Below are 27,943 nucleotides of genomic sequence, written 5' to 3' on the forward strand. Positions count from 1 at the left end.
AGAGAGAGAGAGACAGACAGAGAGAGACAGAGACACACAGAGAGAGAGAGAGAGAGAGAGACAGACAGAGAGAGACAGAGACACAGAGAGAGAGAGAGAGACAGAGAGAGAGAGAGACAGAGAGAGAGAGACAGACAGAGAGACAGAGACCAAGAGAGATAGACAGAGAGAGACAGAGACAGACAGAGAGACAGAAAGAGAGTGAGACAGAGAGAGCAAGAGACAGAGACCAAGAGAGAGAGAGAGAGAGAGAGAGAGAGAGAGAGAGAGACAGAGAGAGAGAGAGAGACAGAGAGAGAGAGAATTTTGAATTTTAAAAGACAGCTTTACGAGGTCTGTCCATAAAGTATAGGTCCTTTTTATTTTTCAAAAACTATATGGATTTCATTCATATGTTTTTACGTCAGACATGCTTGAACCCTCGTGCGCATGCGTGAGTTTTTCCACGCCTGTCGGTGATGTCATTCGCCTGTGAGCACTCCTTGTGGGAGGAGTCGTCCATCCCCTCGTCGGAATTCCTTTGTCTGAGAAGTTGCTGAGAGACTGGCGCCTTGTTTGATCAAAATTTTTTCTAAACCTGTGAGACACATCGAAGTGGACACGGTTCGAAAAATTAAGCTGGTTTTCGGTGAAAATTTTAACGGCTGATGAGAGATTTTGAGGTGATAATGTCGCTTTAAGGACTTCCCACGGAGCGAGACGTCGTGCAGCACTCCCAGGCGCAGTTGTCAGCCTGTTTCAAGCTGAAAACCTCCACATTTCAGGCTCTATTGATCCAGGACGTCGTGAGAGAACAGAGAAGTTTAAGAAGAAGTCGGTTTCAGCATTTTATCCGGATATTCCACTGTTAAAGGAGATTTTTTTAATGAAAGACGTGCGGGCGGATTGCAGCGTCGGCTCGCAGCCACCGCGACGCTCCGCCACAGGAAAAACACCTCCGTTGGAAGCCTTAAGGACAAGTTGGAACATGTCCAGCTGTTAAACAACTTCTCATATACTCACTCCACTGAAAGCCATCAAAAGCCGCCTGGATTTTACAAATGGTTATCAACACGGAGGTGTTTTTCCTGTGCCGCCGCACCGCGCCGGCTGCGTCCCGATGCACGGACCCGTCCGCACGTCTTTCATTAAAAAAAATCTCCTTTAACAGTGGAATATCCGGATAAAATGCTGAAACCAACTTCTTCTGAAACTTCTCTGTTCTCTCATGACGTCCTGGATTAATAGAGCCTGAAATGTGGAGGTTTTCAGCTTGAAACAGGCTGACGACGGCGCCTGGGAGTGCTGCACGACATCTCGCACCGTGGGAAGTCCTTAAAGCGACAGTATCACCTCAAAATCTCTCATCAGCCATTAAAATTTTCACAGAAAACCAGCTTAATTTTTCGAACCGTGTCCACTTCGATGTGTCTCACAGGTTTAGAAAAAATTTTGATCAAAACAAAGCGCCAGTCTCTCAGCAACTTCTCAGACAAAGGAATTCCGATGAGGGGCTGGACGACTCCTCACACAAGGAGTGTTCACAGGCGAATGACGTCACCGACAGGCGTGGAAAAACTCACGCATGCACACGAGGGTTCAAGCATGTCTGACATAAAAACATATGAATGAAATCCATATAGTTTTTGAAAAAAATAAAAAGGACCTATACTTTATTGCCAGACCTCGTATTCACAAAAATTGAATTACATCACATCCATCGTTTTTATTTATTTATTTTTTTTTTTTTTTGACAGGCGTCAGAAATGGAGCACCAAGCTCCCATTTTGCACAGACGAGAGAACGTCATTTATGCACCATGTGTCTCTGAAGGTGTCCATGATATCAGTAAGAGCATAAAACTGGAAGTCCACTCTGATCCGGGCTGCCAAGAGTCCCTTCAGCATAAACTCAGGGTCCACTGACCCCCTGAGCTAAAACACAGTTTTTCTGAGTCTTCCAAATGACCAACTTGGAGAGTCCACAAAGCAGGTTCATTAAAACATGCAACCTCCTGGATTGTGTGCGATATTTTGGACAAAAAATAAGTAAGTCCATAGTGAACAACAACCTAAGCCTACGAAACCACCTCCCCAACAACCCAAACAACCCTGACAACTGGTGACACTGTGCAAAAACATGGTGAACAGTTTCCTTAAGTGGACAAAAAGGACAAACCCCATCAACCCCTGGATCCAGGTGCGCCAGATACCCTTTGTAGCCAGAAGCTCGTGTACAATCCACCACTGAAGGTACCCTGTGTATTTGTCGACTGGGGGTTTGTACAGGCTTCCCCAGCACCCTACAGGAGACAAGGCAGCACCAAAAAACTCTGACCACTTCGATGCCACCAACCCCGCGTATGACACTTTGACACAGGTAAAATAAACAGCTTTCTTGCTGATACTCTCATACTCCCAAAACAAGTGTCCTGAAAGACAGGAGAGCCCCCTGCTCCTCCTGCCACGCCCCCACAGCAGGCGAGACAGTCAGAGAGAGGAACACATACTTACATTCATCATCCCACTGGTCAGACAAAGTACGGTTCTCAGCAAACGCTCTGTGGGGCCCTGGCAAGGAAGCACAAACCTCCTCCACCACGCTGAGCAGCATCCTGGAGGACCGAACTCCCGCTGACTCCGCCAGCCTCCCAACAGATGTGCGCAGTAGATGGCGCAATTTGGTGCACCCCGCCTCCCTCAGGTAGGACCGCAGAGTGGCAGAAGACAACCCAGGAGAGCTAACAAAGTTATTGAAGAAAAGAAGCTCCTCAAACAGCCACATCCCAGGTGTGCCTATGTTGTCCCTGCACACAGAGAGGACCTGCCATGCCTGGAGAACTGACTGGTAAAAAGCCGAGGTGCACGTCCCGATGACATCCCGCCTATGTAGGAGGAACAGATGTTTGTCATACCCAAGAACAGCTTCCCTCCTCAGCAGGACACATGCTGTATCCTGCCAGCTTAATCCCGAGGTATACAACAGTCTCTGAGCAGCCTGCAACCTGAAGGTCAACATCCAAGCAGAAATGTCCACCAGCCCCTGTCCTCCTTCATGAAGCGGCATGTACAACAAGGGAGCTCTCATCCAGTGATGGCCTGACCAGAAAAAGTCCACCAGTAACCACTGCAACTGCTGAATAAGGCCCCGTGGTGGAGGGAGGACAGACAGTCTGTGCCATAGTGCCGAAGCAACCAAGTTATTAGTGACCAGAACCCGCCCCCTATAGGACATCTGGGGAAGAAACTATTGCCATTTGGACAGTCTGGCACACACCTTCTCCACAAAGCCCTCCAAATTCCTCCGACAATACCCATCCGTCCCCAAAAACACACCCAGAACTTTCAAACCCTCCACTCCCCACCGCAGACCATGTGGCAGACAGGGAGCAGCCCCTTCCTGCCACCTCCCCATCAGGACAGCCTCACTCTTCTCCTTGTTCACTTTTGCAGAGGTTCCCGTCTCATAGATCATCACCTTCTGATGAGAGGTCCTCTTCTCCAGATTGAAGAAGAAGGAACTGGGTCCATCCATGTCCCTGATGTTCGCAAAGCGAGCCCTCACCATCGCCCCTTTCACCCTCTCATGTAACAGGGCACCCAGCTCCGCCCTCTTCCCCTGCAGCAGGCCGTGCTGGTCGGGAGCCCCAGCTGTATGTAGGTTGGCCTGAATGTTCAGAATGTCATTCTCGAGTGTTGCCATGGCTACCCTGACTCTAGCTGTGGAATAGGAAGTGTACTGTTGACACAAAACCCAAACCTGAGTTTTGCTGGCCTCCCACCACTGACTACGTTTACATGCTGTTAATATTCGGGTTAAGGTCAATATTACGGTTTCTGAATCATTAGGAATAACCCGTTTACATGCTTAAGCAGACAGAGTTACTCCTGTAGACAGACAGAGAGAGAGAGACAGCGAAAGAGACAGACAGACAGAGAGAGAGAGACGGAGAGAGACAGACAGACAGACAGAGAGAAAGAGACAGACAGACAGAGAGAGAGAGACAGACAGACACAGAGAGAGCCAGAGAACTAACCACACAGCTTTCTTTTACTCGTATGTTTGTTTCTTTCCAGTAATTCATTAAGAATCATTGAGTAAATTTCCTTCAGTTTTCTCATCTTGTTTGTGAGCACATGAACCAGATGCGAACAAGAATACTTGACTAATCAATGTCATTAATCAATTATCAAACAATCAGATGCAGTTCTGAATTGATATTCCAAAGTCAGTGACTAAACAAATGTTTGTTTACTGACCAGCGTTGTCAGAAACATGACGGTGGGCGGGTCCAGCAGGCAGCGCAGCTCGTTCCATGGCGTGTCGGTGCAGGCGGGCAGCAGAGTGACGGCTGAGCGGCAGCTCAGAGAAATATTCACACCCTCAGAGACGAGCGTCTCCAAGTACAGGGACACTTGAGGGACTCTGAAGATCCAGTCCTCCAAACAGGACACATCCCAGCAGCCCTGGTCTGAAGGTCAAAAAGGACACGCACATCCAGAACACTGTGGTTTGTCTTCCTGCACTTTGGCTGATTACAATTTTAGGCCTTTGTTGTTTTATGTGTTTATGTTGTGTCTGTTGCTGTCTCTGTCCAAGTCTGTCTGGAAAAACAGGGCTTTAAACTTAATGGAACTAACAAACTTATATAAATTATTTAAAAAAAATACAACAACTTAAAGACTGTTTGGGGGGGGGGTGCTTGTTTACCTGAAGGCCTGAGTTCAGAACACATCTGTTCTGCCAGGAGTTTAACGCCCAGCGAGGTGTCACCCATCCTCCCTGGCTCCCAGCCCTGCAGCCGCCCTCTGTGGACCAGAACCTGAACCACAGCAGAGATCAAATCCTGGACAAACTGAGGGAAAAGAAGAAGAAAAGATGAAGTCAGTGAGCTTGATGTTATAAAGTGGGAGAAAGGAAAGTGACCAAAGTGACCAGTGGATTTCCGTTACAGGTCCAGGCGACACTCGCAGTTTTGAGTGTTGGAGTGACTGAGGAGTTCTAATCCTGGGGCCCAGTGTCCCAGTTTATCTTCCCCCTGGATATCCACCCCCCCCCTTGGGGGGAAGAAGTTGTCCTAGGATACAGAAAGAGTACCAACATTGTTCACCATCAATCAAAGTGTGCTTCATCTGGGACCATAAAATATCTATGAAATATAGAGTTTAAAGGCTGCTCTGTCCTGATCGAGCCTTATCAAGGTTTGGGTAAACTGTAATCAGTGCTGCCCTGTAGGAATGTTGCCTTTCAGGGGTGGTGGTGGTGGAATACTGTTACACCGGTCTCATGTTCAGGTTTCTACAGGTCACCTGGAGTCACAGTGACACTCAGGATGGAGCAGCTTGAACTCAAGAATCTGTCTGGATTCTGGGATTAATAAAGTTTTCTGTATCTGATACATTGGTACAGATACAGATTAATAGTTATGATCAATAGTAGCACTGACCATCACAAAGTAATGGGTAGTCAGCACGCTAGTTAACAACATGATTTAAATTTAATGAAGGTTTATTTGCTAAATTTAGTGTATTTCTCCAAAACCTGCAAAAATTCTGCAAAAACTCTGCTCTCAAGAAAACTGACCTAAGAACAAAGACTTCAGACTCGTTTCCACCTTTGAACACTGACTGGAACTTATCTTTGGACTGGACATTTAATTTAATCTTTATTTAACCAAGTTAGTCCTGTTAAGATCGACACCTCGTTTGCAAGGGAGACCTGGACAATTACAAAGTTTCCAGTTCATCTAAAGCCTGGGTCCCACCGAATAATGAAGGATGAATAATGAGCCATGTAGCATGTTTTCTTTGCTATGAGAGGGTTTCTTCAACTATCGTGGGAGAACGGTGGCTCTGAGTGGCTCTTAGAGGCATTATCTTCAGTTAACGAGGCTCCTCTCTGAGCATGGCGCTAATTTCAAGAAGTTCAAAATTTAGCAACAACAGTGTGGGGCAGTTTGTGTACGAGTTACTACGATGACTTACTTACGAGTCTGTTAAATCCCATTATCCGTGCACCTGGCAGCTACGCAGGACCTGAGAGGCTATTTTTGGAGCAGCTGCCCTCTTGTGCACACAATTCCACCTGCTCTCTGCGCTAGACGCTGTATATAAAATAATTATTTTGCAGCGGATTAATCATTTTCTGCCAAACCTTGGATGCTGGAAACACCTCTAATCGCTTCTGGAATCACAGAGGACTGTTTCATCTGGATGCTTTTTTTCCCTCTCTATTCCTGTTCCATGTGGAATGTATTTTGAACAGCTTAAGGTAACTATTTTAAATGTTTTTATAGCTTGATAAAACAGTTCCTAGCTGTAAAAGTATGTCTATAGTTGATTTAATATCTTGTTAATGGATCACATGAGCTCTGCTGTGTGTGCACACTGTGCACTGACGCAGTGACTCATCCCGCTCCAAAGGCAGAATGCCAGCTCACAAAAGAGTGATTTTTCAGTCAATATTGGACAAACACAAAGTTAAAATTTGGATGACTGTGTAAAAGTGGCTGTGTTTAAAGCCGTGGAAGAAATAACTCCAGTGAAGCAGCACAGAGCTGTGCAGCAACACAGAAGGACAGCGTGCAAAAGACTGATTTTGAAGACATAACACAATTTTATATATATATATATATATATATACATATATATATATATATATATATATATATATATACAGTGAGGAAATACGTATTTGAACATGCTGCGATTTTGCAAGTTCTCCCACTTCAAAATCATGGAGGGGTCTGAAATTTTCATCTTAGGTGCATGTCCATTGTGAGAGACATAATCTAAAAAAAAGAAATCCGGAAATCACAATGTATCATTTTTTTTATTTGTATGTTACTGCTGCAAATAAGTATTTGAACACCTACCAACCAGCAAGAATTCTGGCTCACACAGACCTGTTAATTTTTCTTTAAGAAGCCCTCTTTTTCTGCACTCTTTACCTGTATTAACTGCACCTGTTTGAACTTGTTACCTGTATAAAAGACACCTGTTCACACACTCAGTCAATCACACTCCAACCTGTCCACCATAGCTAAGACTAAAGAGCTGTCCAAGGACACCAGGGACAAAACTGTAGACCTGCACAAGGCTGGGATGGACTACAGGACAACAAGAAAGCAGCTTGGTAGAAGACAACAACTGTTATGATTATTTATTAGAAAGTGGAAGAAACACAAGATGACTGTTAATCTCCCTCGGTCTGGGATTCCATGCAAGATCTCACTTTGTGGGGTAAGGATGATTCTGAGAAAGCTCAGAACTACACAGGAGGACCTGGTCAATGACCTGAAGAGAGCTGGGACCACAGTCACAAAGATTACATTAGTAACATATGATGCTGTCGTGGTTTAAAATCCTGCAGGGCAGCAAGGTCCCCCTGCTCAAGCCAGCACATGTCCAGGCCCGTTTGAAGTTCACCAGTGACCATCTGGATGATCCAGAGGAGGCATGGGAGAAGGTCATGTGGTCAGATGAGACCAAAATAGAGCTTTTTGGAATCAACTCCACTTACCATGTTTAGAGGATGAGAACAACCCCAAGAAAACCATCCCAACCGTGAAGCATGGGGGTGGAAACATCATACTCTGGGGGTGCTCTTCTGCAAAGGGGACAGGACGACTGCACTGTATCGAAGGGAGGTTGGATGGGGTCATGTATTGTGAGATTTTGGCAAACAACCTCCTTCCCTCAGTAAGAGCATTGAAGATGGGTCATGGCTGGTTCTTCCAGCATGACACTGACCCCAAACACACAGCCAGGGCAACTAAGGAGGGGCTCCGTAAGAAGCATTTCAAGGTCCTGGAGTGGCCTGGCCAGTCACCAGACCTGAACTCAATAGAAAATCTTTGGAGGGAGCTGAAATTCCAAACCTGAAAGATCTAGAGAAGATCTGTATGGAGGAGTGGACCAAAATCCCTGCTGCAGTGTGTGCGAACCTGGTGAAAAACTACAGGAAACGTTTGACCTCTGTAATTGCAAACAAAGGCTACTGTACCAAATATTAACATTGATTTTCACAGGTGTTCAAATACTTATTTGCAGCAGTAACATACAAATAAATTATTTAAAAATCACACATTGTGATTTCCGGATTTTTTTTAGATTATGTCTCTCACAGTGGACATGCACCTAAGATGAAAATTTCAGACCCCTCTATGATTTCTAAGTGGGAGAACTTGCAAAATCGCAGGGTGTTCAAATACTTATTTTCCTCACTGTATATATATATATTTTTTTTAAAGTGATCCACAGGTGTACATAATTAAAGAGGCCACCTCATCTCATTGTGTATGCAGAATGGCACCGTGCGCAACAGAGCGATTTTGCAGAAATAAATGGATGAACACAAAGTTAAAAGTGGGATCACGGTGTGAAAATGACTGTGTTTAAAGCAGGGAAAAAATAAAGCCAGCAAGCCACAGATGGAAAGGAAGCCAGTAAGAAGGAGCACAGAGGCCGCGCTGCAGGAATGGAGAACAGCAGCATGTGCAAAAAAGTGAAACAGTGACAAACATAAAGTTAAAAGTGGGATCACGGTGAGTGTGTTTAAAGCCGCAGAAGAAATAAAGCCAGCAAGCGGCGGAGCCAGTGAGGAGCACAGAGGCGGCTGTTCAGGAACCCTTGGTTTGGTTCTAGCTGGTCTGGTGCATTACAGGTGGACAGCAATCTGACGCACAGCCTGGCGCACAGGTTGGTCGTGGCTCACTTGAGGCTGCTACGTGGCACATGCAAGGTACAGAGAGGCACATAGAGGCATCTTCATAGCGGATATGTGATAGATGAAAATGTGGGTTATTCTTCGAATAATCGCTGACACACCCATGCATGGCTCATTATTCATGGGTTATTATTTGGTGGGACCCAGGCTTAACCTGCGTGTCTTTGGATGTGGGAGGAAGCCGGAGCACCCAGAGGAAACCCACACAAACACAGGGAGAACACGCAAACTCCACACAGAAAAGCCGCAAGTGGGAGTCGATCCCATGACCTTCTTGCTGTGAGGCAACAGTGCTAACCACTAATCCACCGTGCTGCCCACTTTAAAGATTTGAAATGCCTTACTTTAAAGATTTTCTTTTGTGTACTAAAATGAACTGGCTCCATAATTTAGCAAGTATTCAGCCTTTATGACGTCTGCCAAGGACGTAATAAAATCATCGGAGAGGAAAGAAAAGAGGAACTTCCAGCAACAACAGCCAAAAAAGGTAGGATGCTTTGTGTCTGTCTCCAGTTACTTTTGCATTTTTAAAGAGTTAGAAGTTTGATTCACAACACCAACACAAACTGATCTTTTTCGGAGCGCACGAATGGTGCGTTATTCTGCCTTCTGAATTAGCACCTGCACACACGTTGCGTCCTGTGCAGAATACATCAGGGGCCAGGGTTTGTCAGAGGGGAACAGTGAACCCGGGGCAAAAAACACAAAGATTTGAAATCTTATTTGATTTATTTTTATTTTCATAAAACTAGTGTTTAACCGTTGTAAACAAAGTGAATGGATTCTATCAGATTTGAGACAAAAAAAAAAAAAAAAGAAAAAGAAAAAAAAAAAAACACTTTACAGACTGTATTGACTTGAGAAAATAATAAGCACATGGATTGACAATGAAAATAACTGTTAGGTGCAGCCTTGGTTCAGTTTCTCAGTCAAAAAATATATAAATACATTGACGCTTTACTATTACAGCAACTGTATTCTTCACTCTTCTGGCAAACTGATCAACAAATGAGTGATGACTCGATGTCTTTGCCCTCCTCGACTCAATGCTGTCCTTCATCTCTTATCATTCATGGTGGGTCTGAGGCATGTTTTCAAATGTTATAACTAAGAAAAACTCCATTCACAAGAAGCAGTACTCACTGGGATCACAACTGCTATTTCACAGAGTCTGTAGAGCTCCAAAACACGTCTTTATATGCCTCAATGAACTGTGGCAGCTCTACTGTGCTGGAGGGTCTCTGCATCCCAGTCTGTATTTTTCTGGCTTTATTTTGAAGAAATTTTCTCTGAAATAAATGTAAATTTGATGAATACATGAAATTAATCAACAGAACGTGCAGCCTGTGTCGTGGTGAAGTAGACTGTACTGTGCTGGACAGACGTTATCCTTTGTAGCAGGTTACAGTAGCCTACAATGTCTTCAATATGCTCGCAAACATTTTTTGAGAGGCACAGTTCCTGCAAGAATCTAATCTTACTTTCACCGCTGGTCTCGCCCCCTTTTCTTCCTGCCTTTAAATACTCCCTTCACCTTCCAAAAATCACTCCTGCTATATTTTGCCTTGGACTCACCTCTGCCACCTGCTGACACGTGACATGCACCGACGGCCCTGCTCCGTCCTGGGACAAGGCCATGACCAGAGGAGCCCGTTTCTCTGCGGTGCCTCGCAGGATGTCTGCCAGGAAGATGAGAAGCTGCTCTCGGCTCACCCCTGAAGCTGCAGAGGAGACGGACATCCCCGAGGACGTGGAGGCCGCCAGGCCGCCGTCGATGCTACACATGCACCGGTAGACCCTCTTCACCATGGAGTCTGACACCACGCAACCCATCGAGGCCTGGGACAGGCAAAGGGGATTCATGAAGGCAGAAATTATTTATTTCTTGTCCGAGGTACAAACAGAAAAGATCGTGATGTAACTGTCCAGTGAAATAAAAGCAGAGAGCAGCGTCACCTCTTCTCTGCACTTTCACTAAACTCTCAGGTTCAGCCACTCTGCATTATACCAAAGGAAAAGCTGATGATAAGTTTATATATCATAAAACACGAGCGTTTTGTCCGTGGGGATCCACGGGCTCCAGTGTTTATAAAATAAGTAGCTGACATTTTTCAAGGGTGGTAATAAATAAAGCAAAGTCTCTATAATGAGTTGGAATGAAGTGTGAGTCCACAATGTTTTTAAACAGCTTTTAGAAGAACTCAACCCTTTTGTTTTCATGTTAATTATGTAACTTTTTAATGTTAATTAATTATCTTAATGTATTTATAAATTGTTTACGTTCTTGTTATCATATACACATTATTATTATCAGTATTATTTGTATTATTTTTGAGTATTATTAGTAGTATTATTTTTTGAGTCAGGTCAGTCAGTTTTGACTGTTACCAGTCAAATCAAATCAAATCAATTTTATTTATATAGCGCCAAATCACAACAAACAGTTGCCCCAAGGCGCTTTATATTGTAAGGCAAGGCCATACAATAATTACGGAAAAACCCCAACGGTCAAAACGACCCCCTGTGAGCAAGCACTTGGCAACAGTGGGAAGGAAAAACTCCCTTTTAACAGGAAGAAACCTCCAGCAGAACCAGGCTCAGGGAGGGACAGTCTTCTGCTGGGACTGGTTGGGGCTGAGGGAGAGAACCAGGAAAAAGACATGCTGTGGAGTGGAGGGGAGCAGAGATCAATCACTAATGATTAAATGCAGAGTGGTGCATACAGAGCAAAAAGAGAAAGAAACACTCAGTGCATCATGGGAACCCCCCAGCAGTCTAAGTCTATAGCAGCATAACTAAGGGATGGTTCAGGGTCACCTGATCCAGCCCTAACTATAAGCTTTAGCAAAAAGGAAAGTTTTAAGCCTCATCTTAAAAGTAGAGAGGGTGTCTGTGTCCCTAATCCGAATTGGGAGCTGGTTCCACAGGAGAGGAGCCTGAAAGCTGAAGGCTCTGCCTCCCATTCTACTCTTACAAACCCTAGGAACTACAAGTAAGCCTGCAGTCTGAGAGCGAAGCGCTCTATTGGGGTGATATGGTACTATGAGGTCCCTAAGATAAGATGGGACTTGATTATTCAAAACCTTATAAGTAAGAAGAAGAATTTTAAATTCTATTCTAGAATTAACAGGAAGCCAATGAAGAGAGGCCAATATGGGTGAAATATGCTCTCTCCTTCTAGTCCCCGTCAGTACTCTAGCTGCAGCATTTTGAATTAACTGAAGGCTTTTCAGGGAACTTTTAGGACAACCTGATAATAATGAATTACAATAGTCCAGCCTAGAGGAAATAAATGCATGAATTAGTTTTTCAGCATCACTCTGAGACAAGACCTTTCTAATTTTAGAGATATTGCGCAAATGCAAAAAAGCAGTCCTACATATTTGTTTAATATGCGCATTGAATGACATATCCTGATCAAAAATGACTCCAAGATTTCTCACAGTATTACTAGAGGTCAGGGTAATGCCATCCAGTGTAAGGATCTGGTTAGACACCATGTTTCTAAGATTTGTGGGGCCAAGTACAATAACTTCAGTTTTATCTGAGTTTAAAAGCAGGAAATTAGAGGTCATCCATGTCTTTATGTCTGTAAGACAATCCTGCAGTTTAGCTAATTGGTGTGTGTCCTCTGGCTTCATGGATAGATAAAGCTGGGTATCATCTGCGTAACAATGAAAATTTAAGCAATGCCGTCTAATAATACTGCCTAAGGGAAACATGTATAAAGTGAAAAAAATTGGTCCTAGCACAGAACCTTGTGGAACTCCATAATTAACCTTAGTCTGTGAAGAAGATTCCCCATTTACATGAACAAATTGTAATCTATTAGATAAATATGATTCAAACCACCGCAGCGCAGTGCCTTTAATACCTATGGCATGCTCTAATCTCTGTAATAAAATTTTATGGTCAACAGTATCAAAAGCAGCACTGAGGTCTAACAGAACAAGCACAGAGATGAGTCCACTGTCTGCATAAGAAGATCATTTGTAACCTTCGCTAATGCTGTTTCTGTACTATGATGAATTCTAAAACCTGACTGAAACTCTTCAAATAGACCATTCCTCTGCAGATGATCAGTTAGCTGTTTTACAACTACCATTTCAAGAATTTTTGAGAGAAAAGGAAGGTTGGAGATTGGCCTATAATTAGCTAAGATAGCTGGGTCAAGTGATGGCTTTTTAAGTAATGGTTTAATTACTGCCACCTTAAAAGCCTGTGGTACATAGCCAACTAATAAAGATAGATTGATCATATTTAAGATTGAAGCATTAATTAAAGGTAGGGCTTCCTTGAGCAGCCTGGTAGGAATGGGGTCTAATAGACATGTTGATGGTTTGGATGAAGTAACTAATGAAAATAACTCAGAACAGTCGGAGAGAAAGAGTCTAACCAAATACCGGCATCACTGAAAGCAGCCAAAGATAATGATACGTCTTTGGGATGGTTATGAGTAATCCTTTCTCTAATAGTTAAAATTTTATTAGCAAAGAAAGTCATGAAGTCATTACTAGTTAAAGTTAAAGGAATACTCAGCTCAATAGAGCTCTGACTCTTTGTCAGCCTGGCTACAGTGCTGAAAAGAAATCTGGGGTTGTTCTTATTTTCTTCAATTAGTGTTGAGTAGTAAGATGTCCTAGCTTTACGGAGGGCTTTTTTATAGAGCAACAGACTCTTTTTCCAGGCTAAGTGAAGATCTTCTAAATTAGTGAGACGCCATTTCCTCTCCAACTTATGGATTATCTGCTTTAAGCTGCGAGTTTGTGAGTTATACCACGGAGTCAGGCACTTCTGATTCAAAGCTCTCTTTTTCAGAGGAGCTACAGCATCCAAAGTTGTCTTCAATGAGGATGTAAAACTACTGACGAGATACTCTATCTCACTTACAGAGTTTAGGTAACTACTCTGCACTGTGTTGGTATATGGCATTAGAGAACATAAAGGAGGAATCATATCCTTAAACCTAGTTACAGCGCTTTCTGAAAGACTTCTAGTGTAATGAAACTTATTCCCCACTGCTGGGTAGTCCATCAGAGTAAATGTAAATGTTATTAAGAAATGATCAGACAGAAGGGAGTTTTCAGGGAATACTGTTAAGTCTTCAATTTCCATACCATAAGTCAGAACAAGATCTAAGATATGATTAAAGTGGTGGGTGGACTCATTTACATTTTGAGCAAAGCCAATTGAGTCTAATAATAGATTAAATGCAGTGTTGAGGCTGTCATTCTCAGCATCTGTGTGGATGTTAAAATCGCCCACTATAATTATCTTATCTGAGCTAAGCACTAAGTCAGACAAAAGGTCTGAAAATTCACAGAGAAACTCACAGTAACGACCAGGTGGATGATAGATAATAACAAATCAAACTGGTTTTTGGGACTTCCAATTTGGATGGACAAGACTAAGACTCAAGCTTTCAAATGAATTAAAGCTCTGTCTAGGTTTTTGATTAATTAATAAGCTGGAATGGAAGATTGCTGCTAATCCTCCGCCTCGGCCCGTGCTACGTGCATTCTGGCAGTTAGTGTGACTCGGGGGTGTTGACTCATTTAAACTAACATATTCATCCTGCTGTAACCAGGTTTCTGTAAGGCAGAATAAATCAATATGTTGATCAATTATTATATAATTTACTAACAGGGACTTAGAAGAGAGAGACCTAATGTTTAATAGACCACATTTAACTGTTTTAGTCTGTGGTGCAGTTGAAGGTGCTATATTATGTTTTCTTTTTGAATTTTTATGCTTAAATAGATTTTTACTGGTTATTGGTGGTCTCGGAGCAGGCACCGTCTCTACGGGGATGGGGTAATGAGCAGATGGCAGGGAGAGAGAAGCTGCAGAGAGGTGTGTAAGACTATAACTCTGCTTCCTGGTCCCAACCCTGGATAGTCACGGTTTGGAGGATTTAAGAAAATTGGCCAGATTTCTAGAAATGAGAGCTGCTCCATCCAAAGTGGGATGGATGCCGTCTCTCCTAACAAGATCAGGTTTTCCCCAGAAGCTTTGCCAATTATCTATGAAGCCCACCTCATTTTTTGGACACCACTCAGACAGCCAGCAATTCAAGGAGAACACGCGGCTAAACATGTCACTCCCGGTCCGACTGGGGAGGGGCCCAGAGAAAACTACAGAGTCCGACATTGTTTTTGCAAAGTTACACACCGATTCAATGTTAATTTTAGTGACCTCCGATTGGCGTAACCGGGTGTCATTACTGCCGACGTGAATTACAATCTTACCAAATTTACGCTTAGCCTTAGCCAGCAGTTTCAAATTTCCTTCAATGTCGCCTGCTCTGGCCCCCGGACGACAATTGACTATGGTTGCTGGTGTCGCTAACTTCACATTTCTCAAAACAGAGTCGCCAATAACCAGAGTTTGATCTTCGGTGGGTGTGTCGCTGAGTGGGGAAAAACGGTTAGAAATGTGAACGGGTTGGCGGTAGGCTGGTTGGATGTACTGCCAAATTCTCTGAAACGCCTTTGGAGACGGCTTATGGTAGAGAAATGAACATTCAATACACGAGCAACAGCTCTGGTTGACATTCCTGCTGTCAGCATGCCAATTGCACGCTCCCTCAAATCTTGCGACATCTGTGGCATTGTGCTGTGTGATAAAACTGCACCTTTCAGAGTGGCCTTTTATTGTGGACAGTCTAAGGCACACCTGTGCACTAATCATGGTGTCTAATCAGCATCTTGGTATGGCACACCTGTGAGGTGGGATGGATTATCTCAGGAAAGGAGAAGTGCTCACTATCACAGATTTAGACTGGTTTGTGAACAATATTTGAGGGAAATGGTGATATTGTGTATGTGGAAAAAGTTTTAGATCTTTGAGTTCATCTCATACAAAATGGGAGCAAAACCAAAAGTGTTGCGTTTATATTTTTGTTGAGTGTATTTTGTCAATTGATTTTTTAAATGGACCACAATGGAAATAAGTGTTTTCACTCTCCATATATTTTTCATATATTAATGTTTTCAATTTTGCAATCAGAGAAACCAACATTTCTCGAAAATGTGTGATGTATTGAAGTGTTAGTTTCTCCGAAAGCAAAAGACCGAGAACCACAGCCTGCTTTTTCACCCCTCACTCACATCACAGTTGAATAGTTTTTCTGAAAATGTAAATTTCTGCAATGGCAGCTGTTACTAAACTCAACTATATTATGAGGACATATTTCAATAGCACAGATGTGTTTTAGGACATTTATTGTGCAAAACTGCAAATAAATGAGAAAATGCTTTTCTGCAACAAACATACACAAAGCAGCAGGACAGAAAATGAAAGCAGCCGCTCGTCCTTTAAAGTGATGCAGGAGAAGCTCCACAAATATAATAACGGCTCTTATTTAAAAACAAAGTTACCTTATCTTAACTTTGAAGAAATACATCTAGATGGATGCCCATGGGTCAAAAATAAATACTAATCATGTGTGAATTCAATATATTATAAATACATGTTTTCTTTATTTTGTAAAAAATTAACATTCTACATCAAAAATAAATTTCCAACATAATAAAAAAAAATTCCCTTTAATTTTCTTCACCGTAATTTATTAATTCCAGAGAGGTTGTCAACTGTCCAGGTGGGCCAAAAACACCTGGAGGACAGGTCAAATCTCACACAGACACTGACCACAAACCTACTGGCACTGACCACACACACGTACGGGCACTGATCACACACACCTACGGGCACTGATCACACACACCTACGGGCACTGACCACACACCTATTGGCACTGACCACACACGTACGGAAACTGACCACACACGTACGGGCACTGACCACACACCTACTGGCACTGACCACACACGTACGGGCACTGACCACACACGTACGGGCACTGACCACACACCTACGGGCATTGATCACACACCTACTGGCACTAACCACACACGTACGGGAACTGACCACACACGTACGGGCACTCACCACACACACGTACGGGCACTCACCACACACACCTACTGGCACTCACCACACACGTACGGGCACTCACCACACACGTACGGGCACTCACCACACACGTACGGGCACTCACCACACACGTATGGGCACTCACCACACACACGTACGGGCACTGACCACACACGTATGGGCACTGACCACACACGTACGGGCACTCACCACACACGTACGGGCACTCACCACACACGTATGGGCACTCACCACACACACGTACGGGCACTCACCACACACACGTACGGGCACTGACCACACACACGTACGGGCACTCACCACACACACGTACGGGCACTGACCACACACGTACGGGCACTGATCACACACGTACAGGCACTGATCACACACGTACGCGCACTGACCACACACCTACGGGCACTCACCACACATGTACGGGCACTGACCTGACCACACACCTACTGGCACTGACCACACACGTACGAGCACTGACCACACACCTACTGGCACTGACCACACACCTACTGGCACTGACCACACACGTACGGGCACTGGCCACACACGTACGGGCACTGGCTATGCATGCATGCATGTGACCACACACCTACTGGCACTGACCACACACGTACGAGCACTGACCACACACCTACTGGCACTGACCACACACCTACGGGCACTGACCACACACTTACGGGCACTGACCACACACGTACGGGAACTGACCACACACCTACTGGCACTGACCACACACCTACTGGCACTGACCACACACGTACGAGCACTGACCACACACCTACTGGCACTGACCACACACGTACGGGCACTGACCACACACCTACTGGCACTGACCACACACCTACTGGCACTGAACACAAACGTACGGGCACTGAACACAAATGTACGGGCACTGACCACACACGTACGGGCACTGACCACACACATACTGGCACTGACCACAAACGTACGGGCACTGACCACAAACGTACGGGCACTGACCACAAACATACGGGCACTGACCACAAACGTACGGGCACTGACCACAAACGTACGGGCACTGACCACACACCTACTGGCACTGACCACACACCTACTGGCACTGACCACACACCTACGAGCACTGACCACACACCTACTGGCACTGACCACACACGTACGGGCACTGACCACACACCTACTGGCACTGACCACACACCTACTGGCACTGACCACAAACGTACGGGCACTGACCACAAACATACGGGCACTGACCACAAACGTACGGGCACTGACCACACACGTACGGGCGCTGACCACACACATACAGGCACTGACCATACATGTACGGGCACTGACCACACACGTACGGGCATTGGCTATGCATGCATGCATGTGAAATGAAAGGCATCAGAGGGCTGATGTATGGCTTCATTATAAAGTCATACATATAAATAAATTACAAATATTTTGCTGATCAATATGTGCTTTAGATCAGTGGTTCTCAATCTGGTCCTCAAGTACACATTCTCCATCTCTTCCTGCTCATTCAGGTGTGCTCAGCGGATCAGCAGGGAGAGATGGAAACTGTGTAAGTTTGTGGTACTTGAGGACCAGACTGAGAACTGCTGTAGATCATCCATCCAGGTTATATATATATATATATATATATATATATATATATACACTCAACAAAAATATAAACGCAACACTTTTGGTTTTGCTCCCATTTTGTATGAGATGAACTCAAAGATCTAAATCTTTTTCCACATACACAATATCACCATTTCTCTCAAATATTGTTCACAAACCAGTCTAAATCTGTGATAGTGAGCACTTCTCCTTTGCTGAGATAATCCATCCCACCTCACAGGTGTGCCATACCAAGATGCTGATTAGACACCATGATTAGTGCACAGGTGTGCCTTAGACTGCCCACAATAAAAGGCCACTCTGAAAGGTGCAGTTTTATCACACAGCATAATGCCACAGATGTCGCAAGATTTGAGGGAGCGTGCAATTGGCATGCTGATAGCAGGAATGTCAATCAGAGCTGTTGCTCGTGTATTGAATGTTCATTTCTCTACCATAAGCCGTCTCCAAAGTCGTTTCAGAGAATTTGGCAGTACATCCAACCAGCCTCATAACCACAGACCACATGTAACCACACCAGCCCAGGACCTCCACATCCAGCATGTTCACCTCCAAGACGTCTGAGACCAGCCACTCGGACAGCTGCTGAAACAATCGGTTTGCATAACCAAAGAATTTCTGCACAAACTGCCAGAAACCGTCTCAGGGAAGCTCATCTGCATGCTCGTCGTCCTCATCGGGGTCTCGACCTGACTCCAGTTCGTTGTTGTAACCGACTTGAGTGGGCAAATGCTCACATTCGCTGGCGTTTGGCACGTTGGAGAGGTGTTCTCTTCACGGATGATGCAAAGGAGATGTGTTGCACTGCATGAGGCAAATGGTGGTCACACCAGATACTGACTGGTATCCCCCCCAATAAAACAAAATTGCACCTTTCAGAGTGGCCTTTTATTGTGGGCAGTCTAAGGCACACCTGTGCACTAATCATGGTGTCTAATCAGCATCTTGATATGGCACACCTGTGAGGTGGGATGGATTATCTCAGCAAAGGAGAAGTGCTCACTATCACAGATTTAGACTGGTTTGTGAACAATATTTGAGGGAAATGGTGATATTGTGTATGTGGAAAAAGTTTTAGATCTTTGAGTTCATCTCATACAAAATGGGAGCAAAACCAAAAGTGTTGCGTTTATATTTTTGTTGAGTATATATATATATACCAAACTACTCCAATTTAATGACCTCTGGATAAGTATCCCAGTAAGATTTTCATCAAGTTTGAAGGAAACCAGCCATTTGTGTTTGTTTTCTCAGTAACTAGTGGTGGTCACAGCTGACCAAAAAGTTAGCTTCAATAACAGCTAATCAGCTAACTGAAAAGTTATCTTTTATGGAGCTAAATTGATAAACCACACAAAAAATTATCGGAAGCTACAGCTAACCGATATCTTTCAGTATTGTCTCTGGTATAATTGCAAATACTAACAAGCCAATTTTGAGTTTTAACACCACAATCACTTATGGTAGCGTCAAAGGTGATCACAAACCCAAACAATGAGTCAGCACTTCTGTCTTTGTGCGCCCTGCCCACTGCTGGAAGATCCTGTTTACTACATGTTTTGCAGCAGTGAAGCAGTTGAGAGGAGCTAAACTCAACTCTACACAAAAAAACCAAAAGTCTTTATTTCTTAACAGCATACAGTAGTCCTGCCGTGAGGCAGGGGCCAAGGAAAATAAAGCAGTTTTGACTTATGGTTTTGATTTATGAATCAAATTAATCCGGATAGAATAACTCCATTCATGTCATTTCTGTCATTTGCACAAAGTTAAAATATAACACATATCTTTTCATTTTAAATAATGCAGTAGTTCTGAAGTTTTGTAACAAACACAGACAGATGCCAAAGGGATTATGGGTAAAATGAGCCTACACTGATTGGTTGACTCATTCATTCTATGTAAAAAACAACAAGTTAATATGTGTGTGTTGGTAATAAATAACATATACATATGCTTTTGTAAAATATGCCATTTTTTATTTGTTTAAAAAACCCATTTGCAAAAGTCAAAAGTTAAGTTGTGATTAGATAACCGTCTGATATAATCGGGGTCAAAATGCATAGAACATCTACTGGCGCCCAGACGCTCAGACCCTAATCCATAATCCTTTGCGTGCCAGAGAGTTGCTGCGGTTTAAACAGCACAGAGAGAAAACACATGACGACAATTGTAAATGAACATTATACAACCAAAATGTACATTTTTATTACTTTTCATCAGCTGCATCAAGAGGCCGCAGCAACTCTCTGGCGTGCAAAGGATTATGGGATATCTCAATACTTAGGACGAATACTGGCATGAACACAACTGGCCAGGAGATGGCAGTAGAGACCCTGAAAATTTGCAAAGCAAATATTCCAAATAAATAATCTGTGTCTGCTATGTTTAATCTGCATGGAATTTAATAAACGCAAACTGAATTTCAGATATCTTATATATATATTACGCTGGAACAAAGAGGCCAGACAGGGTAGGACATAAGCAGGACGTTAAAGAGCAAACAGGAAGCGATTGCAGCTCACAGTGATTCCAATTCAAAATAATGGAGAAGCAATCTGAGCTTGTTCTGGCATTTTTACATACAGTATAGTGTTCAGAATAATAGTAGTGCTATGTGACTAAAAAGATTAATCCAGGTTTTGAGTATATTTCTTATTGTTACATGGGAAACAAGGTACCAGTAGATTCAGTAGATTCTCACAAATCCAACAAGACCAAGCATTCATGATATGCACACTCTTAAGGCTATGATATTGGGCTATTAGTAAAAAAAAAGTAGAAAAGGGGGTGTTCACAATAATAGTAGTGTGGCATTCAGTCAGTGACTTCGTCAATTTTGTGGAACAAACAGGTGTGAATCAGGTGTCCCCTATTTAAGGATGAAGCCAGCACCTGTTGAACATGCTTTTCTCTTTGAAAGTCTGAGGAAAATGGGACGTTCAAGACATTGTTCAGAAGAACAGCGTAGTTTGATTAAAAAGTTGATTGGAGAGGGGAAAACGTATACGCAGGTGCAAAAAATTATAGGCTGGTCATCTACAATGATCTACAATGCTTTAAAATTGACAAAAAAAACAGACGCGTGGAAGAAAATGGAAAGCAACCATCAAAATGGATAGAAGAATAACCAGAATGGCAAAGGCTCACCCATTGATCAGCTCCAGCATGATCAAAGACGGTCTGGAGTTACCTGTAAATGCTGTGACAGTTAGAAGACGCCTGTGTGAAGCTAATTTATTTGCAAGAATCCCCCGCAAAGTTCCTCTGTTAAATAAAACACATGTGCAGAAGAGGTTACAATTTGCCAAAGAACACATCAACTGGCCTAAAGAGAAATGGAGGAATATTTTGTGGACTGATGAGAGTAAATTGTTCCTTTTGGGTCCAAGGGCCGCAGACAGTTTGTGAGACGACCCCCAAACTCTGAATTCAAGCCACAGTTCACAGTGAAAACAGTGAAGCATGGTGGTGCAAGCATCATGATATGTACATGTTTCTGCTACTATGGTGTTGGGCCTATATATCGCATACCAGGTATCATGGATCAGTTTGGATATGTCAAAATACTTGAAGAGGTCATGTTGCCTTATGCTGAAGAGGACATGCCCTTGAAACGGGTGTTTCAACAAGACAATGACCCCAAGCACACTAGTAAACCAGCAAAATCTTGGTTCCAAACCAACAAAATTAATGCCTCGCAGATGTGAAGAAATCATGAAAAACTGTGGTTATACAACTAAATACTAGTTTAGTGATTCACAGGATTGCTTAAAAAAAAGCAGTTTGAACATAATAGTTTTGAGTTTGTAGCGTCAACAGCAGATGCTATTATTGTGAACACCCCCTTTTCTACTTTTTTTTTTTTTACTAATAGCCCTAATAGCTGTTTGTTTGAGGGGCAAATGCACTTACGTTTTGCATCACTGCACTGTCACACACGACACCTACATGGATCTGTCTCATTGCTGCTGTAATAGTCATACCTGTAACATCTCAAGTGTTATTGCCTTTTCTGTGGACGTTTTGGCTCCTTGGAGCTTGTCGAAGGTCCCCTCAAGCAAAGACTGATCCTCAGGGCGGAAATGGGCCAGTCGCTTCTGCACCACAGCACTCTCTGTGTTTCCCATATCTCCAACCTACAGGCACAAAAAACAACACACACACACACACACACACACACACACACACACACACACACACACACACACACACACACACACACACACACACACACACACACACACACACTGCTGTCAACAGGGTACAGGCTGATGTCGACTCCACCCTCCTGTATGGTGGCAGGACTCTCAGACTCTCGGGTATGTCTGCATTTGGGAAAGATGTGATTGTCGAGTCTCAGATATAATTTGTGTGAGTGGCCAAAAATATCCCATCAACCTTTTAGGAATTACAGCCATGTTTAAACGTCATCTCTCTTATTGAAGTTGTGGAACCAACTGTGGCCTCTTCCCTCGACAGTCCGTGGCACACTCAGCACATGAATGGTCACGATATGAAATTCAAAAGGTGTTTATGCAAGAGCAGGAGGCAAATTATTAAGGTGACAACAGATAGCAGAAACTTTAGGAGTGGTTGTATAACAATTTGGTCCATTCTTAAAAAGGACAAATACGAGGACTTCCGCTTATGGCCACATGCTAGTAAGTGACACTTTTCTCTGCTCCGCTGAAATCCTGTGTAAATCTTGATATATAACACCATAACCTCTCCTGAAAAACACAGATGCAGGTGATGCTGACTGGTTTCGGGGCACTTAGCTTTAAGCATAAAGTTAGCAGACAGGCTCATGCTAGCCTTGAGGCAAGCAGCAATGCTGATGCTCTGGGACAAAATAGCCATGAACTCACTGGGGCTAAAGGAGAAATTCTGCCAGCCATAAGCAGCTTAAAGTCTGAGGTTTCGACAAGACTGGATGGGATCCTGGCTGCCGTCGAGGAAACTAAGAAAGACCTGATGGACTGTACCGAACGGATAGTTCAATTAAAGATACGAGTGTTAACTGTGGAGGATGAGCATGCTGAGTTACGGGGGACGGTTCGCACGCTGACAGAAAGAAATAAAGTACTGGGGGAGAAAACGATTGACTTTGAGACCAGGTCACGACTGAACAACCTGAGGCTGGTGGACCTCCCCGAAGGCGCTGAAGGCCCAGACCCCTGCTCTTTTTTGGAAGCTTGGATACCGGAGGTGCTGGACATGTCCTCTCTGTGGAGTCCACTAGTGATGGACAGCTTGCACCGAGTCGAGCCGAGGAGAGGCAACGAAGCACCATCAAGATTATGAGGTTTGTGAACTAAAAGCATAAAATGGCTGTGATTAAGGCAGCAATCACTAAAAAGGAAATCCTTTACAAAAACCAGCATGTGAGATTGTAGAACGACCTCGCAACTGAAGTTCACAAACAACGGAGGCAGTACGACGCAGCTCGCCAGCAGCTTTAGAGCCTGGGCCTCAGACACGGCTTTGTCCCTCCAGCCAAACTGATGGTAACGTACAGGGAACAAACACACACGGTCAGCAGTCCAACTGGGGTGCAAGTCTTCATAAACAACATAAAGGAGGAAGCTGGAGGAACAAATACTGAATGCTGGTGCTGATGTGTATATGGACATATTCATATACGCTTCAGTGAATGTTTTTTGTTTCCTGGGCTCAAGGGTGAGATGATATTTTGAGTTTACACTTTTATGTGACATTAAGCTCAGCAAACACATCTTTATACAAACAGCATATAATGTAAGATTAAATTGCCCTCAATTTATTTACTTATTTATTTTTTTAATGAAAAAAAAAAAGCGGTAAAATTATAAAGAAAAAAAATTCAAGTGACTTTCCTTTTACTTGCTGATATTGAGTAATGTGAGATGTGCACAGTAGCACATATTCAACAGAGTTTTTATTTCATAACAACTTTAAAGCTTGGTGGACTGATCCGGAGATCTGTGTTTGTTCAATATGGTTCATTATGGTCAATGTACATTCTAATGTAAAGATAATTAAACAAGTAATGAATAAACTAAAAGACTCTAATTTGAACATTGAGACTCACACCCTGTCACAGGACAACACAAAAACTGGTAGGAAATGGCAAAGAAGCATTTATGCAGCGTCTTTTACTTCACAAACCAGGGGAGTGATGATTCTTACTGGCAAATCAATCAATGCCCTATCAGGTCTCTAATGGAATTAAGGATAAGTTTGGTAGATACATGATTGTTCAGGGTTCACTGCTGTCAACAACCTTAAATCTAGTAGATGTATATGGCCCTAATGTAGATGAACCAGAATTCTACACAAATTTATTTCCTATGCTTGCATCCTTCCCAAGAGAATATATAATAGCTGGGGACTGGAACTGTACGTTAGCTCTGTTTAGAGACAGATCTACGGGAACTGACCACACTCACAGCAACAGCAGACTGATTATTCACCATGTTATTAAAGAGTTCAATCTACTAGATATCTGGAAATATTTGAAACCTAATGATTCGCTCACTCCTGTCACTCATTCACCTTTCAAACATACTTATGTATTGGAAACTTTTTAGTTTCTGCGTTATTGATTTCAAAAATATAAGCCTGTTACTACGACAGTATTCTAATATCTGATCATGGTTTATGTTGTCTAATATACACGGATGTTAATCTTGTTAGCGATCCACCTCAGTGGAGTTTAAATTGGACATGGGTGTTTGATAAAGACTTTAAGTATGTGGGGGAAGAAATAGATCATTATTTTAGTAACAACACCACACAACCGTCAGCAGGAGTTAGGTGGAATGCCTTTAAGGCATATTTAAGGGGGAACATCATTAGTTGCACTACATTCAAATCCAGAGAAGCACGTTGGAAAAGACAAGAGCTAGAACTCTACAAGGGGAAGTATTTAGAAACAATACCCCTGAAGCAAGAAAAGAACTAATGCTCTTGAGATCAGAGTACGACAAATTATATCAGTGACTAGAGCAGCTTCTAGTACGCTCAGGCTCAACCAAACATTTTACGAGCAAGGAGAGAAACCTGGCAAACTTTTAGCCTGGCAGATTAAACAGCTAGAAACGAAGAGGACCATCACTTCAATTATTAATTATAACAGTGACACAGTAATAGACCCTATAGAAATACATAACAGGTTTTGAAATTATTATGACAACTTGTATAATTCTCGAACTGAATTTGATCCACAAACCCAAAGAGTATTTACGGACCAGTTAAATATCTATTTCACAGGAGCTTGCTGAGCAACTTGAGGCAAACCTTACACTGAAAGAAGTAGGTATAGCTATAGATGGCATGAAGGCAGGTAAAATGCCGGGACCTGAGGAGATTACTTCAGCCAATGATGGATATGTTTCTGGAAGCTTTTCAAACAGGTTATCTACCCAAATCAATGGCAGGTGCATTCATAATATTGCTTCCAAAATCAAGAAAAGAAAGAACCTAGTAATAGGTGCAGTATGAGACCAATAAGTCTATTAAATTCAGATCTCAAACTTTTATCCAAATTATTAGCAAGGAGATAAAGGACACACAACCCGGTGTCATACACAAGGATCAAAATGGGTTCATACTTGGTCGCCAAGGGTTTAATAATGTTAGGACAGTCCGCAACATTGTTCAAGGTTTGAAGGACACATCAGCTAGAGCCCTCCTGTCGTGAGATGCTGAAAAGGCCTTTGACAGGGTGGCGTGACCCTATCTTTTTAATGTTCTGGAAAGACTTGATATAAAAACAACTTTATACAATGGATTCAGTTATTTTATAGTAACCCTACTGCTAAAATATTAACGAACAAGAACTTATCAGACCAAATTTCAATTGAAAGAGGGTGTTGTCAAGGATGTCCCTTGTCACCATTTTTATTCACTTTATTGATGGAGCCTCTAGCTATAGCGGTGCAGGAAAGCACAGAGATTGCAGGAATAAAAATCGGACAAGTAGAACACAAACTTGCTTTTTATGCAGATGATGTTATTTTGTTTATATCACACCTTGACAGAACCATCCCTGCCTTGCTGAAGTTAACTCATTGGCTGCCAAAGACGTCTATAGACGTCAATTCAAACACAACCGTTGACTGCCAAAGATGTCTAAAGACGTCAATTATGTTTTTCAACAGCATGGGCTAGGAAGCGACCTAGCAAAGCTTGTCAATAAATATCAGAGTTCTAAATACAGTGTAAGTACTGACAAACTGACCCTGTAGGTGGAAGTGGTGCTTTCAATGAAAGATGAGCACGGACAACAGGAGAATAAGAGAAAGGTATCTGTTCAATCATATCCAAATGGTGATCCACAATTAAATCATTGATCAACATAGATTTTGAAGACAATGATCTAACATTTATAAGAACCAAACTAAGGACCTTGGCAGAGTTGGCAATTGGACTATTTGGGTTTATGGGTGGTTCCAAAATAACATTTCTAAGATACCTAAAAATAGGTTTAGGCCTGACACACTTCACACGGATCGCAAGCATCAGACATGAAATATTTAATACAGCAGGAACAACCAGCAGGACATCCTCGACTCCAATGTCATCCAATGTAGTAATAGGTACTAAATTTGAAAAACATATCCCCCTGGAAATTCTACGAACACATCTACAGGAGCAGGCCACAGTCTCAATCTGATAAATCTCCCCCCCGAACCTTGGATTGTCCGCACTAAATTCCCTGCTAAACTAGTGGATCCCACACCCACATTCATCCCATATTCTGTGACCTGCTGTATAGTCCAAGTGTTACCCTCCCTGCAGAGTCCTATCTATATTCGCGGACAAGATGGCAACTCCCTCTCTAGTAGGGTGAAAGCCATCTGGCATCAACAGATCACACCGGCCCCAGAATGAAGGCCAGTTATCGACAAAACCAAAACCGTGTTGTGTACAAAACTGTGCCAGCCACTTATTTAACAATAACAGCCTGCTAAAAACCTCATCACCACCCCGGGAGGGGAGGGGACCAGAAACTATTAATCGATGCCGACATGACCTTCTAGCAAGGTCACAAGTCCTGTCTATATTGATTTTTGTAATTTCTGACTGCTTCATCTTAACATCATTTGCGCCAACATGAATAACTATGACTGTATTTCATGTCATGTTTCTTGGTCTGTTTCCTGTAGTTCTTGACCAAGTTTTCAAACACTGCAACAGGGATTTTGGTCCACTCCTCCATACAGATCTTCTCCAAATCTTTCAGGTTTGGAGTTTCAGCTCCCTCCAAAGATTTTCTATTGAGTTCAGGTCTGGAGACTGGCCAGGCCACTCCAGGACCTTGAAATGACCTTGAAATGCTTCTTACGGAGCCCCTCCTTAGTTGCCCTGGCTGTGTGTTTGGGGTCATTGTCATACTGGAAGACCCAGCCATGACCCATCTTCAATGCTCTTACTGAGGGAAGGAGATTGTTTGCCAAAATCTCACAATACATGACCCCATCCATCCTCCCTTCAGTACGGTGCAGTTGTCCTGTCCCCTTTGCAGAAGAGCAACCCCAGAGTATGGTGTTTCCACCCCCATGCTTCACGGTTGGGATGGTTTTCTTGGGGATGTTCTTATCCTCTAAACATGGTAAGTGGAGTTGATTCCAAAAAGCTCTATTTTGGTCTCATCTGACCACATGACCTTCTCCCATGGCTCCTCTGGATC

At 43.1% G+C, this 27,943-nt stretch overlaps 1 protein-coding gene across 1 annotated transcript in view; it reads right to left on the reverse strand.

The window, feature by feature from the left end:
• The window catches only part of meak7 (MTOR associated protein, eak-7 homolog), a 48,002-nt gene extending 20,426 nt beyond the window's left edge, over positions 1-27,576 (reverse strand). The window contains exons 1-5 of the mRNA XM_034175723.1: positions 27,571-27,576; positions 22,254-22,406; positions 10,282-10,545; positions 4,690-4,834; positions 4,239-4,450 (exon numbers count right to left, since the gene is read on the reverse strand). Of these exons, the coding sequence (XP_034031614.1) occupies positions 4,239-4,450; positions 4,690-4,834; positions 10,282-10,545; positions 22,254-22,397 (765 nt within the window). The 5' untranslated portion in view covers positions 22,398-22,406; positions 27,571-27,576. The remainder of the gene's footprint in view (positions 1-4,238; positions 4,451-4,689; positions 4,835-10,281; positions 10,546-22,253; positions 22,407-27,570) is intronic.
• Positions 27,577-27,943: the final 367 nt, after the last annotated feature.

Source organism: Thalassophryne amazonica, chromosome 8 (genome assembly GCF_902500255.1).
Source record: "Thalassophryne amazonica chromosome 8, fThaAma1.1, whole genome shotgun sequence".
In the NCBI taxonomy this organism is placed as follows: domain Eukaryota; kingdom Metazoa; phylum Chordata; class Actinopteri; order Batrachoidiformes; family Batrachoididae; genus Thalassophryne; species Thalassophryne amazonica.